Source organism: Chanodichthys erythropterus, chromosome 11, assembly GCF_024489055.1.
Source record: "Chanodichthys erythropterus isolate Z2021 chromosome 11, ASM2448905v1, whole genome shotgun sequence".
NCBI classification, from domain to species: Eukaryota; Metazoa; Chordata; class Actinopteri; order Cypriniformes; family Xenocyprididae; genus Chanodichthys; species Chanodichthys erythropterus.
In genome coordinates this window covers 37,867,123-37,885,476 of record NC_090231.1, presented here as the reverse complement: position 1 = coordinate 37,885,476, position 18,354 = coordinate 37,867,123, and the positions used below count along the sequence as shown (strand labels likewise).

The 18,354-nt window shown below is 36.2% G+C and overlaps 1 protein-coding gene across 4 annotated transcripts in view; it reads right to left on the bottom strand.

Moving 5' to 3' along the window:
* rgs12a (regulator of G protein signaling 12a) overlaps positions 1–18,354 on the bottom strand; it is a 43,394-nt gene that overhangs the window by 5,672 nt on the left and 19,368 nt on the right. For 2 of the 4 annotated variants that reach the window (XM_067399709.1, XM_067399711.1), the window contains 10 exons: positions 11,589–11,607; positions 9,646–9,815; positions 9,344–9,436; positions 8,416–8,559; positions 8,159–8,341; positions 7,356–7,500; positions 6,511–6,599; positions 6,012–6,218; positions 5,829–5,902; positions 5,416–5,542 (listed from right to left, as the gene is read on the bottom strand). In XM_067399709.1, coding sequence (XP_067255810.1) covers positions 5,416–5,542; positions 5,829–5,902; positions 6,012–6,218; positions 6,511–6,599; positions 7,356–7,500; positions 8,159–8,341; positions 8,416–8,559; positions 9,344–9,436; positions 9,646–9,815; positions 11,589–11,607 — 1,251 coding nt within the window. The remainder of the gene's footprint in view (positions 1–5,415; positions 5,543–5,828; positions 5,903–6,011; positions 6,219–6,510; positions 6,600–7,355; positions 7,501–8,158; positions 8,342–8,415; positions 8,560–9,343; positions 9,437–9,645; positions 9,816–11,588; positions 11,608–18,354) is intronic. The other 2 variants (XM_067399710.1, XM_067399712.1) reach the window with 1 other exon arrangement.

Here is an 18,354-nt window from a genome sequence, read left to right as displayed (position 1 = left end):
AGTGCACCCATAATCAGGGATGTTGCTAGACCCTTTTTACTATGGCACAAGTCCCCTGTGAAATACAGCTGTGCCCCAGTATATTACAGAAATCCTCGTTTATCAACCTAAAGGTACGGTTACACAACAACGATGTACTAAAAATGGTGTTGTTTTTTTTTGAGTACACAACAACGTTGTTAAAACGATTCCCCTTCACACAGATCCGCAAAAACGACTTGATGCGCTGTATTTACTGCCAGGCCAGTAGATGGCAATGTTATTTTATAATAGGCATGCGCATGTCAAATTGGTGTTTTTGTCATTTACAAAAACCTGTACACAGAATCTTTCAGACTACAACCTGCATTTAGAAGGATGTACTGTTACTCCATCCTCGACAGTTAAAGCAGAACTAAGCAAGATTCGCGAAGCTCCCCCTACAGGTTCCTTCAGTGAATGACACTGTCATAAATACTCCAAGCGCAGCTCTGGACTACAACGACTACAACGCTCACCAGCGCAGTAGTTGTGCAAATACAGTACACTCGATGGAGGTGGGTAATTTTGGAAATTGTCTGATAAAGACATAATATATACATTGTTTTTGAGTTACCGTAAAGCATTTTGTCACTCTCGCATGAACGTGAACATGAGGCGAGATTGTTTCAGGTCGGTGCAGCTCAAGTTGCAAGTGTTGTATTCTGGCGCAGACGTGCCAGAGGGGGTTAGTGCTCGCCTCAAACACACCACAAGTCAATTAACCATCGTAAGGACTTAGAAAATTATTTATGAAGGTAAAAAAAGTTACTTAGTTCTGCTTTAAAGACCTGGGTGTTATCTTAGACAGCAACTTGTCCTTTGAAAATCATATTTCATATGTTACAAAAACAGCCTTCTTCCACCCCAGAAACATTGCTAAGATACAGAATATGTTATCTATTTCTGATGAAGTTAGTTCATGCCTTCATGACGTCTTGACTAGATTACTGTAATGCATTATTAGCTGGTTGTCCTGCTTCCTCAATAAACAAGCTACAATTAATACAAAATGCAGCTGCTAGAGTTCTTACCAGGTCAAGAAAATATGATCATATAACACCAATCTTATCATCTCTACACTGGTTACCTATTAAGTTCTGTATCGATTATAAAGTATTGCTAATGACCTATAAGGCTCTAAATGGTTTAGCTCCTGTATACTTAACCAATCTTCTATCGCCCTACAATCCTTCACGCTCTTTAAGATCACAAAACTCTGGATTTCTGGTTGTACCTAGGATAGCTAAGTCCACTAAAGGAGGGAGAGCATTTTCACATTTGGCTCCGAAACTCTGGAATAGCCTTCCTGATAATGTTCGGGGCTCAGACTCGCTCACCCAGTTTAAATCTAGATTAAAGACGCATCTCTTTAGCCAAGCATTCACATAATGCATCTCATATCAGATCAACTGCACATGACTATCTTTGCTTAATGTTATGAACAGCAGCTACGCTAATTATTCTCTATTTGCTTTTCTGTTTTACCTCAGGACACCTACACCTATGAGAGACGGCACCAACTGCTGCGAGGACTTCAGAAAACGCAATCATCTGGATCGACATGCACATTGCACAATTTCTATATCCTAATTATTGTTAATGTAATTCATTTTTCCAGGAGCTCATTGCTTCTAAATTCAGTTAAACTGCTAACAGTGATTGTAAAATCAATTGCCTAAATTATTACATTACTTGCAAACTGCATTCTTTAAATTGTGATGTTGACATGCATTCTCTGTAAAGCTGCTTTGAAATGATATGTATCGTGAAAAGCGCTATACAAATAAATGTGAATTGAATTGAATTTACATGGAGATGATAATGGTATCGTTTTCAAAACCTTGCACTTTGAATGCCGTTTTCAAAATTGTGCGTCACCCAAAATGCTGTTGTCGTGTAAATGAAAGGACAAAACGCATAAAAAGTTTTAGTTGAAAAGGGTGGAAAGGAAATGACCAATCGATGGAGCCCCTAAAGTGGCATGGTGATGGAAAAAATATAAGATTTGGAGGAAAAAATATATTTCAGTGCTTTTGCATTCTCTCGCGATTATATAGTTGGGTAATTATATTATATAATTTGCGGGCATCATGAAGACAATTCGCAATCACGTATACTCCGTGTATAGGAAGCAGTGATACTGACTAGTGACCACACATTTTACAAGAGAAGATATTTGTCAGTGATGATGGGGATCTGTTGTGCAGAAAATCCTCAGCCATCGTCCTCTCTTCTAACCATCTTCACGTGATAAAACAAATCTGATGTGCTATAATGTAACCAACTACGGCAGCAAGCCTAACCATGTCCCTTTAGGGGCTCTGTAGAATGCATTATATAATGAAAATAAAAAGGTAACTTTCCAAATATGTATTTAGGTTTTAGCAACATCCCTACTTAATATACACTTAAACTGTAAGAATTTCACTAACATTAATGAATAAACAGTAGCCTATTATAAGGTAAGCAGTCCCAAACTAGTAAGTAAGTTGGTAGGAGCCACTAGAGTCATCAAAAAATATAGAATTGGTGGTATTTTTGGATTAAGGTTACAGAAACTACAATTACCATGGTAAATACACAATACTAACCTCAACTGTTAATAAAACATATGGACACTGATCCTGATGAATAGAATGAACATCATACCTGCATGCAAATCCTTCCCAGCTAACACACACAACGTACCAGTTGTTTAATTTATTGGTACTTTTTGGTAATTGACAATGTATCTCAGACACTATGTTCTTAATTTTGACCGCAAAAACGCATTCTGTGTGAACCAGCTCTAACTATTTACGAAAATAACATCAGAATAATGACAACGCGAGACGCAGGTCAGTGGAACAGAAAAAAAACCCCTGCAAGGTCTGGAGATGTTTTTTTTAAAAGTTTAACTTTTTTTAATCTTGAGTGCCACATTTTTAGAAAGGTGTGTCATACACGAGACACTTCAAAAGATGTGTGCACAATAGTCAAGCACATCCATCTAGTGTGTTTACATAGAAAAACAATAGAATAGAAGCACAGTGTAATGGGAAAGCTGTCTGACAGAAGAGCAAAGCCTTTGCAGAAGTCATCAGCATTCAAGCACGTCTTTCAAAATAAAATTAAATAAGTTTTGTTGTTGTCGTTTCTTTGACTACAAACTGCACAACCCACCCAAACCGGTCTTGCGACCCACCAGTTATATTCCTGCCCATAATACATGTTAACATGAGACTACTGATAAAATTGCTTAATTACCTTGTCTGTATGCAATTACAGTTGATATTTTTCAAATCCTATCATGATTATATGATATTACTATTCACAAAGTACTGTTTAAATAAGCAAACTGCATTCACAAAATTATGGTAATGCAAGACTGGAGGTTTATGCAGCCTGAACAGTATTCCCATTGCTAAAAGGAATATTTAGACAACTCTACAGCTCAAATAACGCACAATTTTATTTGGAAGAATTGAAATAAGCACTTGAACAAAAATACAAGCAGCACATTTTTGCTTTTTAATCTTCTGGAATGTCTTCAAGCACCAAACAAAGTTTTTGCTTGTTTTTAACTTAATTAGTTTTGAACTGACACTGCTTTATGGCTGAAATTTTAGCACATGCTTCTATATCTGTAGTTTTAGCTATGCCCCACATACTAGCGTCACATAGATCTTCTTCTATTCTTTTGAAGGTTAATGCTAAACGTCTGTGCTAAGCGATATAAGTAAAAGCTTCATAGACCACTGGCTAAAAATAAACTAGCTTTCATGCTTTGCAGAGCTGGGAAGTGGCTTTGTTTCAAACCATTACAGTCATTTCTCTCTGCTTAGTGCTGTCTTCCATTAACTTCTAAAAGATGGCTCAGATGAGCACTGTTTGACAGCAACGTTTGAAGCAGCTTTCCTGCTGTAACTCCACACCCTATGACACTGAACCAGCTGCATGTCCATTTCATATCAGGAAATCTCATTGTTTTAAATTTGCCAGAACATAAAAAAATTTATCCTAAATCACATATTAGATGAGACATTGTCCTTTTTGGATTATTAAAGGGGTGGTTGCATGCGATTTCACTTTTTTAACTTCAGTTAGTGTGTAATGTTGCTGCTTGAGCATAAACAGAATCTGCAAAGTTACAGCGCTGAAAGTTCAATGCACACGGAGATATTGTCTTTTAAAGTTATGGCAGTTTATTGCCTACAAAAACGGGCGGTTTGGACTACAACGAGCTTCTTCCCGGGTTGGTGACATCATAAACCCTTGCTATTAACATAAACACTGCCCCCGGGAACACGCAACAAAGTGGGCGATGCCATGTGGCACAGCATAATGAAAGCGGAAGAGTTGTTTACACCGAACGCGAGCTGTGCGACGCGACGCATCAAACGATATATATAACCCATTATTATCTGTGATATTTTCTACACTGGATGCGGTGCTGAAGACAGCTTCCAGAATCTACACGAGTTTAATGCTGGATTTACACAAAGACTTTTACTGAAAGATGAAGCAGTTCCCACTTTAAAAGCAGAAGCTGCTGTTTATCAGCCCCAAACTGTAAGTACGTTTTATTGTTTGTCTTTTAAACATAATGTTATAGTTCTGTTGCTATTTTTAATGCATCTAGGACGTATACAAAGAGCAACTCGTTTTTGCTAGCCAGTTAGCTAAGTTCTAGTGCAACAAACACCAACAAACTTCTATGTTCATAGACAAACAGTTGTTCATGCTATAAATTAAACGCTACCTTTACAAAAATGCAACTACTCAGGCATGTATTTACTACAGGAAAGCTTTAATCAGGATAAAACTGTATATTGAAAGCTAACAAACAGCAGTGACAGCTTATCTAAACACTGACACAAATACTAAATGAAATACCATTCATAAACGTCCTTTAAAAGCCGCGATTGCAGAGGTTCTGCTTTTTTCTCTTCATCTGGGTCTGATTCGGCTCAATTTGATACAGCAATGTAGGCGCTATTATTTACTTTCCACCTAAGCGCGTAACTACGAATGGTAAGGGGGCGTGGCGTTTCCTGACACTTCAGCGAATCACGACAGACTGGGCCAGTAACCAACCTGCTGACCAATCTGAGCACATTGCGTATGTCGGAGGGAGTGGCTTCATAGAAGCAGGAAGTCAAACGAGCCATTCATATGACAGTGGAAACAGAGGTGTAGAATTAAGATAAAATATATGAAAAATACAGCATTTTAAAAAAACCGAAGCATTAAGACATGTTAAACTGTGCCCCCAAAACACAATCAAGCCTAGAAAAAAAAACATGTAACCACCCCTTTAAGACTGAATTCAAATCTGTACCAACAGTGTGCACAAAAATATACACTGTATAGTATGCCAACCATATGTGTAATTGGTCACAGCCAATCACTTACTATTCTGGCCACCAAATCGCCAAGGTGGAGTCCATACTTGGCAACCACAGGACGTAGAACCTCAGTTACAGGTTTTGTGGGTTTTGCTTTCAACCCAACCGATCTGTTAATGGGTACCAGGTCCAGTCTGAAAATAGAAAAAAGGGTGGATTTATTTATAGTTTAGCGCCAACCACAAGACATTTGTTTGATAGTCTTTCCTACATCTATGACCTACAGTTCTCTTAGAGAGAACAGATTGTACTGATATTGAAGAGCAATTCCTACTGAAAATAAAAGTAAAAATACAGAACTACATTTGGGTGCAAATATTTGGGTCATTAAATGTTCAGGAATTATCATGAACTTTCAACTGAGCACTAGAATATTTCCAGATCGTCGGTGTGAAAGAGAGACATAAAAACAAAATGTACCTGAACAAAGTGCGTTTCTCAAGACGAAGTTCTCGGGAGCTGAGGGTAATACTATCTTGGTCCAACACCAAAGGCTAAGCATGGAACAATGGGGGGAAAAGTGAAATCAGTGACAAAGCTCAAGCTTGGTATTCACAGTATAACTAAAGGAGACATTATAAAACATGTGAAGTGTCTCTCTACCTTCTCTCCTCCAGTGAGGAAGAGGTCGACAGCAGCCAGGTTAATGTGCTGTTTTTGACAGAGCTCTAGCAGCACCTGTCTGATGGAGGCACCCTGTCGTAGAGGAATGGAGCAGCTTGAGCCATCAGGCAGCATTACTGTACATGTCCTGCTGCATCGCTCTTTGTCCTTTTCCCAAACAGAACCTGAACGTCTCAGCTCACACTGCTTTACACATTATAAAACACCCAGAGAAACAAAAACATTGGTTTGTTGATGTGCCAAGATGCTATGTTGCCTGGCACATATTGAAACATATTATGTCATAGTACTTGTGTTGTGTGGAAAACTATTATATTAATATTTTTATTAAAGGAAAACAAATGTTGCACTAAAAACACAATCACAATTATTGTTTTGATTTGCTGATAAAGCCTCCCCTTGCATGTCTAATGGCTAAGAATTGTTGTGACTTTGAGTGCACTTTTAAACTCCCTAATGTGACTCCCAATCCTCTTACCTCGTTCTTTCCTCCGGAACAGGAAGTGTTGAGGTCTTGACTCGTACCAGAAGACAGTGAACCCTGAGACTCTCTCCGCCCATTACAGTCTGTAACATAGCAAATGTCAAATATTATACATTAAACTGGTTTCAGAGTGTTTAAAAAGTATTTAAAAAACTACCAAAATAAACTTGTTGGGGAAAAAAAACTGTTGTATGAAGTCAACAAATGAACTTAAGGAAGTTTTTCTCGGATGTTGGTTTCAAAGAAGGGTGTTTTTAATTTTTAAGTTTGAAAGTCTGGGTCTGGGACAAAGGTAAAACAGTGAAATCTATACATTAAATGCATTTTAAATAATAAAAGCAATAATAAATGAGGAAGATATTTAGAATAGATAGGATGAAAGTTTATTAAAAAAAAAAAAAAAAAAAACATTTTAAAGTGACCTTCATTTAACAAAAAGAAAGAAGCTGAAATATGTTTTTCGTAAAAATCAACCCCACAGAACCCCCAACAAGTGCCTGAAGTACAAAACAAACAAAAAAAACAAAAAAAAAAAACAAAAAAAAGTACATGTGTGCACACTGAATAAGCTGACAGGACATCATTAAATCCATTTACGTCCAATTCAACAGGTAATGGGGAAAACAAAGGTAGGTGTGTGGATCAATTTTGTTAAACTGTCTTGTCTTTTTCCTGTTAAAAGAACACTCTTTAAAGCATTTACATGCCTTAAATGCTATTAGCTTATTAAGTATACAGTAAGTACTCATTGCTACATCAACAGCAGACAGTGTCAGATCTATGGAAATATAAGATGTTATACAAGAAATGAAATCATGAGACATTGTTTTGTAACTCACTGTAAGGTAAATCTGGGGGATCTCTTTTCTTTTGTCCTTTCCCAATACTTGGATATCTGTACCAGGAGAAAAAGCCATTTTTCTTATCAGAGTGTTTGTCTCTGAGGTCATCACTTGACCTGCCTGTTTTGGGCCTTTTATTTTCCTGTAACACAACATGACACAATTAGACCGAACACCATAGCAGTGAATCAGGTTAAAGAGACATCCATTAAATAGCTATCTAGCATGGAAATAAGCAGTGGCTAGTATGGGTAATGTTATGACATGGAATATTTTATATTGTATAATCTTATATCTGATTTTTTATTATTATATTATTTTATATTAGAAAAATGGTATATACCAAAAAGTTATTTTTTCGTGGAAGTGCAAAAAAAAAAATTTAATATTTAATGATATTTTTATATTAAAAAGGTACACTGAGTAACTTTCAGCCCACTAGATGCAAAAAACAAAAAAAAATGCATGCATTTTGCTAAAGAACATTGCTTTGGTTGTGCTTCAGCTCTGCGTGACTGTGCGGATGAATATGGTCATTCTACTGCTCATAAAACATTCAAGACTTAAAGGGTTTGTTCACCCCAAAATGAAAATTCTCTCATTAATTAAAGACAAATACACATTTTAGAAGAACAAATAATTATGTATTGGCTCATCATTTAAATATGGTTAATTTTTAACAAAAAAAAGTTGCATGGTGTACCATTAATATCAATAGACAAACTTCTTGTAAACAAATAGCATTTTCACATTCCTCAAAAAACTTCCCTGAGATATTGTTGCTGTAAAGAGATTAGCACCTTTTTAGGTGTGGAAAATGTGGAACGGTCAGAGGCGAGGCTGTGCTTGGAGGGGGCGGGACTACATGGTATTGGGCAGGGGTCAGGGAGAGGTCGGCTCTCTACCTCAGCCAGCATACACTCCTGATAGAGAGTGGACTTCAAGAAACGAGCATAACTGTCCATCTTCATCAGGTTAAAGATCTGCAGGGACGAGTCAAAGTTTAATGTTTGATTGCCAAACAATGACAACTGTGTGAATGTGGGAGTTCATCAACCTGTAGCTGTGGCTGTTTGAACATGTTAGGCTGTGGAGCCGTCAGGACGTCATCAGCAAGTTGGGCTTGACTATCGATGTTCACCGGCATGGTGGCTTTACTTGAGAGGAAACGATTGTAGATCTCTTTGGCCTTCTGGGACAGCTGAAAAACAACAAAAATATGATTAAAATAAGATAAAAAAAAAATAATAAAAAAAACAAACAACTATTGACCTGTATGTTCTAAACTCTTGAAGGATAACAAAAAATGAGAATTCTGTTATCATTTACTCACCCTAATGTCATTCGATTTTTTTTGTTATACTGGTTGAAAGTCTCCTCATATCCTGATAGCAATCACTATGTTAAAGCTATGGAGGCGTGGCTTTGGAACGGCGATTTGCAAGGGGGGGTGGGATCGTATGCTTTCCATGCTAGTAAGCTAATGTTAGCATTTCCCAGATCACCTACTACACCTTTAAAGTTGAAGTAAAACTAAAGCTGAAATAAACAAATGAAAGCTAAATATAATCATTTTAAAAACTAAAACTAATAAAAATGACAAAAGTATGTAAGAAAATTACTATTAAAATAAAAAAGTAAAATTAAAACGAAAACTGGAAATTTAAAAATAAAAGCTAATTAATAATTACTAAAATAACACTGACATCTTTAAATTTTGGTGTGTTCCCTCTCACATATGAATTGGTTTCAAAAATAGCTCACAAATCATACAGATTACTGTTATTGTGCTTTTATGATGCTTTTGTTACAGACTGAATTATCCTCAAAAAGAACAACCTGGACATTCTGCTTCAACAAGAAACAAAGTCATTAGTATTCGTTAGTATAGTCGTTTGTAGAATTTTCATTTCTGGGAGGCTGAAGAAGAAAATTTATTAAATTTGTATCACCGAGGGAACCGTGTATGTGTTGCAGATGATTACCTGCTTTTTGTCATGTTCTGGAACTTGGCTAAAGCATTCACAGGCCTGCCAGAATAAGATGTTTTCCTCACTAAACTCCTTCTTTAGAAACTCCTGCAGGAACATAGAACAGTACATTAAGTTCTGAACTACTATCCTGTGACATTAATACACTTCTACTTTGTGTATATCAGATTGATAGTTTGTGTTGATTCAGTTGTTGACACCATATCATAAAGGCAAGCCTGTCAAAAACTAAATGGCCATTAAAAATGTATTTAGTTAACACTAAGCACATGTTTAAGACAAACTGCAGTACTTACAGAAAAATAGCGGACACCCACAGGATCCTGGAGCAAACGCTCAAAGCTTACGGCCCATGATGCAACACGGCGCTCAGAGAAGCGAAAATGGTTGTTGACGCTAGGCAGACTACCATTACTTTCCAAACTGCTCACGCTGCCGCAATCATGACGCTCGACACCACTGCGCTCTGGACCAGGCAAAAAGTAAATATCAGAGTCGAGATGATTTAGGATGAGATTCTTGAACTGTTCTGGTCTGGATCACTAAACTAAAATCGCTTCTCTGTTCTGAGATGTCTTTAATACTGAGGAATGAGGAGAGGAGCAGGAATGATTTTAAATTTTAAGATGTTCTACACACAGCATGCAGATAACAGTCAAGAATCATCAAAGTACGTAATTTCAGTCACTAGCGTTAACAAATGATACTGAAAATAATGACTGTTTTCAAACAGGTTTCCTTCAGTCTGACACTGTCTCATTCAAAACTGGTTGAGCCAATGTTGATGTGTTGGGCAGGTCAGGTTGCTCAAACTAACAGTAATGTTGAAAACACCATAGTTTTAGAACCAGTGTTTGCACATTTTGGGGAAGTCAGTGTTACTTTTAATTTAGGGATAGGAGAAAGTATTTTAACAGCAGAAAAACATTATACCTTCAAATAATTGATTTTGTTATTTGTAAGCAAGTGAAGCACAAAATATGCTTACAAATCACAAATATATAATTCATGTTGTTTTGTATCTGTCACAAACAGTTGCGGTCTCTATCATGCATATTTGTTTTTCTTGCCTTCCATTAGACAAGTCCAGACAAACCTCAAAACTTTCTCTGTAAATACTGCTGTCAGAACCTCCTTCAGGCAATTTAGAGCAAACATCCTCAGTTTTACTAACGCTTTTTGTTTCTGAGAAGCCCAAAAGTGTCACTTTCTGCACAAGACATGTTATAAGGGTGCATAAAGTGTATATATTATAGATGTAATATTCTATATTTAGGACAAAATATATAACTTAACTACGTAACTCAACTATATAATGAAAGTAAATAGATCTTAAAATATGCACTACTGTTCAAAAGTTTGGGGTCTATACAATTTTTTACATTTTTGAAAGAAGTCTCTTATGCTTACCAAAGCTGCATTTATTTGATCAAAATACATATAGTTAAAACAGTAACACTGTGAAATATTATTACAATTTAAAAAAAAAACTGTTTTCTATTTTAATATATTTTAAATTTAAAATTTAAATTTTATGTAATTTATTCCTGTGATCAAAGCTGAATTTTCAGCATCATTACACCAGTCTTCAGTGTCACATGATCCTTCAGAAATCATTCTAATATGCTGATTTGCTGCTCAAGAAACATTTCTGTTTCTTCTTATTATAAATGTTGAAAACATTTGTGCTGCTTAATATTTTTCCGAAAGATTCTTTCAGCATTCTTTGATAAAAAGAATTTGAAATAATTTTTTAATTATGTTTGTCTTTATGGTGATGAATTTAATGCATCTTTGCTGAATAAAAGTATTTTTAAAAATTAAAAAAAAAAAAAAAATCTTACTGACCCCATACCTTTGAACGGTAGTGTATAATTTATATAATTCATAAAATAAAATCTAAAAATACACAAATCTGTAACTCATCAATACATATTTATTTGGAAAAAGTGAGGTTTGTTTTATTCTCAGTGTAAAACGTAAGAGCACTTGCTTAAATTATGATCTTGTACTTCTCTTGTACCATTTTCTTGTATCTCTTCATAGACAAATCAGCACTTTAAGACAAACCACACAAATAAAATTCAATGGATCACACATCAAATAAAAGTGATTTGAGTCTAAAATATTTATTATAATAGCAATCTCCACTTAAAGCCAACCATCAGCAGAATTCATTAAAAAACTTCCTGAATTCATTGATATTGTTTGTAAGAAAGTGTTTCAACAGAGTACTCACCTCCATCTGAAGCAGCCGACTGAAAGAGAAGAAAAAAAGACATGAATGAGCAATTGCCATCCTGACTTCGGTGGGGCAGAGGAGGAGAAAAAGAGGAGAGAGGTAAAGTTACTGAGCTAGAGAAAATGCCTGCAGACATCTCATCAGCCTCTCTCATCTTAACTGAATGTGTGTGATATGTGTTTGTTGCGAGGGGAGGGCTTTTACATATGGTCATTGATGTAGTTGTGTGTAGTACTCCAGCTGTTCACACCTCTGCTCTGGTTACCACCCACACACACACACACACACACACACACACACACACACACACACACACACACACACACACATCAAATGACCTGACCCAGGCCTGCCCAGACACTTGGAAAGACCATAACTTTAACAAAAAGCTTTAGTTCAAGCTTTTCAGGTCATAAAACGCTGCAGCTTCTATGAACGTGAAATGCAAACCAAATGAGAGTAAGAATGAAAATGAATATACAAGTCCTAGATACATGGAAGCTGACCTATATGGTAAAACCATATAATAACTTCCCTGCCTATTCATTTGTGTGTATGTGTGTGTGTGTGTGTGTAGGCTGGGAGCAAAGCACATGGACAAACACACATCATGTTTGTTCAGTGGGAGGAAGTGTAACAGAATGAGGGCAGTTATTGGGACAGCAGACGAACACACAAAGGAACAGAGACTTTTGTGAGGTGAATAAAAATGAGATTTTACAAATGTGAAGGCAGGAGATTGAAGTTCTTTGTTGGCACATAATAAAACGATAGGATCAGATTCATGAGTCACAGAACCTCTGCACAATGTTTACTGAGTGATATCATGCATGAACTTGCACTATTCTGTTTGGTGTCATTTATCTAAACGGATTTGTTGTGTAGAGGGTTTTAATTTCAGCCGTAGGCACTTTCATTGTGTGCACCGCTAAACTAATGCCAAACTTACGCCCGTCCAAAAAAAATCTTTCCTTCTAGACACAGATGCACTCAATGCATCAAAGGAACAGTCATGTAGGTACGATGGAGGTCAATTACAAAACTTTTAAGGACCAGAAAGATAAAATTATGCATATGCATAAATGATTAATAATTAAATATAATATATTTGATATAAATAACAATGTTAGGAAGCAATTGTACTCAATTGACCCTTTGCTGTGAGTTTGATTGACAAGCAATCTAACCAATCAGAACGCAGAATCCGCCATTTTGTCCGACAAAGCAGATAGCAGCTAGAAGATTAACCTCGGTGGATTTAAACTTGAAAAATGGTGTGTACTGATGTCTTTCCGCATTTGAAACAACATTCCTTCATGTTCATTCATGTTTATTTGATGCTATAAATGAACTAGTAGGAAGAGATGATCGGTTCACGAGCCGCTTGAGCTGAGGCGCTACAGAGATCTGTCACGACACATTAAAGAGCCACAAAAAGTTTTTTATTGTTCGAATTTCTTTAAAAAAAACTATACAGTTTGAAAGCTGGGACTTTGTTTACTATCATAAGTAACCTGCTCTGTCTTGTCTGTCGACGTGTTGTCAGTATCCTCTTTGCCCCGTGATGTATTTTTCACTGCGTTTGGTGTGACAGCACCACGGCTTGTCGGACAAAGCAACAGTAACTAAGGGGGGCAGGTCTTTGTGAAGGGTCAATTTAATTGTACTCAGTTTAATATTAACACGTATAAATAAATAATAATAGCTTAACTTGTATTGAATCCATTTTTTAAAGACATTAAAGAGCTCTAGTTTCCATTGTTTGTAATTATGATATTTGACATTTAGCTGCATTAAAGTCACAAAATATCAACAAGAGCATTCATATCTGTATGTAAAGGCAATAGGTTAAAATAGCAGCTCATCAGCACTCAGAAATGGCACATTCCATTCCTAGTGTGTCACTATTATCAAATCTGAGCTCTTCTAACACCATGACTAACGGAGAGCTATTTATACGCTAATAAAAGACAAGGATTCTGAGAATGGAGAACGGCTAAAGGCGGATACATATGACAACACTTTAATCATTGGGGTTCATGTGAAGGACATCATTCTCTTATCTTACAAATGGTTTTGACCAGTGATGCATGAAGTGCTAAGCATGGATACTTTTTTGTGATGATCTAAGAAAAAAAAGAGAAGAATAAGAACATGAAGTGCTTCCAAGCACTTTTTTCAAAACATTTTTTTTTCTAAATATGAAATAAAACATTTTAGATTAGATTTATATTATGTTGTTATGGAGTTGCTAGGATGTTCTGGATAGTTGTTAGGTAGAGTTTACTGTGCCAAGTAGTCAGGTCAAATCACCTTTATTTATATAGCGCTTTCAGTTTCAAAACAGCTTTACAGAAATAAACAGGAAAATAATAATTCAATGGTGCAAGCAAAATTCAATCATGCTATAAAAAGACAATAGTAAATAGTAATTATTTATTACAGTGTTGATTCAGTTTGGTTCAATAACTATGTAAAGTTCATCAATTATGGAATGAATTCAGTTAATCTATAAATCAGCTCTGGAGAAAACGTTTTTCATCCAGTTCAGTTCTCATCCAATATTGTCTGTGCATTCAAGTCAATAATATTGCTGACTGTGAAAGCATTTATTTCTGGAGAGGCTAGGGTTCCTACACATTTTCCATTTCAAAATTCCATACTTTTCCATACTCAATTTTCCAGACCTCCCAAACGATTTCTGCCATTGGTAAGCCTCGGTCTCCTTTTCTCTGTTTTCTCTTTTACATGTTTGTAGTCCGGGTCCTACAGTCTTTAAGTGATTTTTAAATTAGTGTTTGATTGTTGAAGTTTTGTATTTAGTAATCACGTCTAGGCCCTTCTCTTCTTAAAACCACATACCTGTGTGACTTTTGTTGGGGATTAATCTACAAGTACTAATATATTCCCTGTTTAATAGGGTGGCATAGTGACTTAGTTTGTTTCCCTTTCCGACCATACCACTCGCTACATAAGTGTAAATATTTAATTTCTCTATTAAATCGATACATTTACTTTATAGACATCCTTCTGTGATTTATCCATTCTGGTCAATGTTTGTTCTGTTGTCGGTATTAGTTGCTGGTATCGAAGCATTTCTATAGAGTAGCCTATGAGTACGAGTAGCCTAAACAAGTGCAGTATGATAGTTTCTGTAATATTTTAGTAATGTAGAACTTTCTAAACATATGTGCAAAGTGAAGAGAGGTGAAAAAAGTAATGTGTATGAACTAAATAGTTGTAGGGGGGTCTGGGGGCATCGTCCCCCAGGAAAAGATTTTCAACATGTAAACGAAGCATTCTGGTGCACTCTGAAAAGAACATAAACTGAAAAAAACAACAACATTTGCTTCAAGTAAAAATAAATAAATAAATAAAAATAAATTGGCACTAGGGCTGTGCATTGACAAATTTCACAACTCAATGCGATTTTGATTCAGAAGCTTACGATTTGATTTTGATTTAATTCAGTATTTGTTAATTTGGGGCCTATCAGGTACAGTACATGGCAAATTTCCTCAAAGAAAAAATCTCAACCAATGCTGTAAACTGTACAGGGAACCACAGCTGGTACATCATTATAATAATAGGTTAAAATGGATTTGTAAGCTACTTACATATAGGCTAAATTACACATAAGGACGTTTTTATAATATTTTTTTAATAAATCTTTAATGTCAATTATTTTTCTACTCTTTTTTTTTTATGTAAGCTAAACATTTAAATGGTGGCTGTCATAAAATGGATTTATACATTCAATATCGAAGCACATGTTAAGTACAAATACAATGAATATGCAATACCCTATAGTGCATATATTTAGCAAAATGCTCCTCTCAAAGTAAATTTTTGTAGTTAAATAATGAGTTTTTGGACATTTAATGGCTTTTCTGAGGTAGGCTAAATGTGACATTTTTACAAGCTATTTTATTTGAAACACTGATTGATCAATTGCATGTGACATGATACAGATTTCGGTAAAAAAATATTGCGACTCACTCCAGTTTATGGGAAAGTAGCCCATTTTTGATTCTTGTGAGAATCCTGTGACAAGCACACACTCGCCCCGAAAAAAACTCTTTGGATCTAAACGATTCACATAAATGACGTATTTTGATTCAAAACGGCTAATTTTGCCAAAAAGTGACTAGTATAGAGCCAATAGTCTTGAAACACAAATATTTTTCCATACTCCGATTTCTTTTTTCCCATACTTTTCCAGACCTGGAAATTACTCAAATCAAATTCCATACTTTTCCATACTTTTCCAAACCGCGTAGGAACCCTAAAGCATACGATCCCACCCTCCTCCAAATCACATGAACGCACACAGCCAGAGCAGAGTCTTCAAAGCACATTACATTCATTATTATTGTAATGTTAACAACTTAAAGGGTTAGATCACCCAAAAATGAAATTTCTGTCATTAATTACTCACACTCATGTCATTCCAAACCCGCAAGACCTTCATTCATCTTCGGGACACAAATTTATGTTATTTTTGATGAAATCTGAAAGTTTTTCCCTCCAAAAAAAGCAGCGAAATTACCACATTCAAGGTCCAGAGAAGTAGAAAAGACATTGTTAAAATAGTCAACGTGACTACAGTGTTTCAACCTTAATGTTATGAAGTGACAAGAACACTTTTTGTGAGCAAAAACATTGCTTTCTATGGGAGATAAAAATCATCAAAAATATCTTATTTAGTGTTCTGAAGATGAACGAAGGTCTAACAGGTGTGGAACGACATGAGGGTGAGTAATTAAAGACATAAATTTCATTTTTGGGTGAACTAACACTGGCATCTCTTAATAACGGAGAATTTGTGAATTCCAGGCTGCATCACAAGTCAGATTGTGGATTAATATCATTCAGAATTTTAAGTAAAATGTAAAAAGTAAGTAAAAAGAACCCACCCCCAAGTCTAAATGATACTCTACATTCCAAGTGAAATCCCCATTCTCCAGATAGCTTGTTTCCCTTATTCAATGTTTCTTTTACCCACTTTATTATCTGTCAGCCGTCACCAGAAATCACACATTTAGAAAAGTAATAGCACAGCTCTCCTCAACAAGCTGCATGATTTGAGCGATCATTCATCTCTATAGCATAAACAGTGCAGGACAAGTTATACACCAAAGTTTAATACCTATAGTTTGAGGTGTATTTAAAATCCTAATCCTGTAGTAACAGATGCTTTCCATAGTGAGAACAACTAACAATATACAAACAGTGCTGCATTCTATAAACATAAACATATGCAAACACTGCTTAAGCCTCATCTACAAATGTAGGTCTTTTTTCCATCACATCCCAGTCCAAGAATGCTCTTAACACAGTGTACAGACGCAAGAGGGATGGCCTTCAAAAACCACAAGCCTCCAGGCCACTTCAAAGCATAAATGTGTCTTAAAATGGTGAGCTGCACAGGCCGGCTTATGCTCCACTCTGAACAACTCAAACTAGAGTTCACTAATAACATACAAGAGACTGAGTCCTTCACTGTAACAATCTCAATCAAAGACCCACAGATAAAGACGCTCTCTAACAAAGTCCTACCAAACCCACTGATGTAAACCTCACACTCCTTATAAGACCAGAAGCAGCTTCGTCTATGCTTCTAATTGTAGTGAAGGATGAAGTTAGTAATGGGAAACAGAAGGAGGAAAGACAGAGCTGGGAAGAAAATGAGAAGCTATGAAACGCTGAAGCCTGATTACCATTCGTTTTGTGTCACCACCCTGGTGTATTTGGTCAGAAACACTATGGCAACAATTCATCTCAGACCACAGACTGTGAGGCCACCAATGACACGCGTCTCAGGCAGAGGTGCTCTATATATATCACGCGGCCTCATGAGCAAACGTGTTATTAGACGGGGGTTTCGCAGCAGCAGGATCTGGTAGGTGTACAGTGTGGCAGGGTGCAGAGTTGCCTTGCAGACATCTGGTTGTTGTGACCCGCTGAGTGACTTGTGAACCAGTTAGATGCTTTGGAACTTATGAGAAGTAAAACCAAGGAACTGTATTTACAGATTCCAAGAGGAAATGGTGAGGTAATTTCTGTGTTTAGAAGAAAACATGTTTAAGCCTGTTCACTAGAATAGCACAGGGAAAATTTCACTGCATGGTCTCAAACCATAATTAGGCTCATCTTCATTCATTCATCTTCACTGAAGACATTTTCGTTACAATATTCACCTCAATCTGTGTCTGTGTATCAAAATGAGGTGTATTGTGAAATTGTGACAGTGTTTCTGAAGAAAAAGAAAATGTGAGTGGTTTACTGATGCAAAGATATTGTAGGTGGTTGCCAAAGGATTGCAATATGTTCTGTGTGGTTTCTAGTGCGTTTTTGTAGTTTTATGTGTACACTAAATTGATGCATTATTTACCCTAGATATCCCTAGGATTTACCCTAGATATCCCTTCTTTGAGTCTTTGGGATTTTTTTATAGGTTTTATCATCCACCTGGTACAAAAAAACAACAAAAAACAAACAAATAAACAGTACAATTGTAAAAGTAATACTATAACTCATGCCCATATCACAAACAACACTGGAGCCCATTGAATGTATAGACCAAAAACATGAAGGTGAGTAGATGACAGAATTTCCATTTTCGGGTGAACTATCCCTATAAATTATCAGCAATAGTTACGTCAATAGACATAGCCCCTTTGCATTTCCAGGCCACACATAGTGTTCCTTACAATCACAAATTACTTTCTTATGATGTTTTTGCACACCTGCCATATTCCCT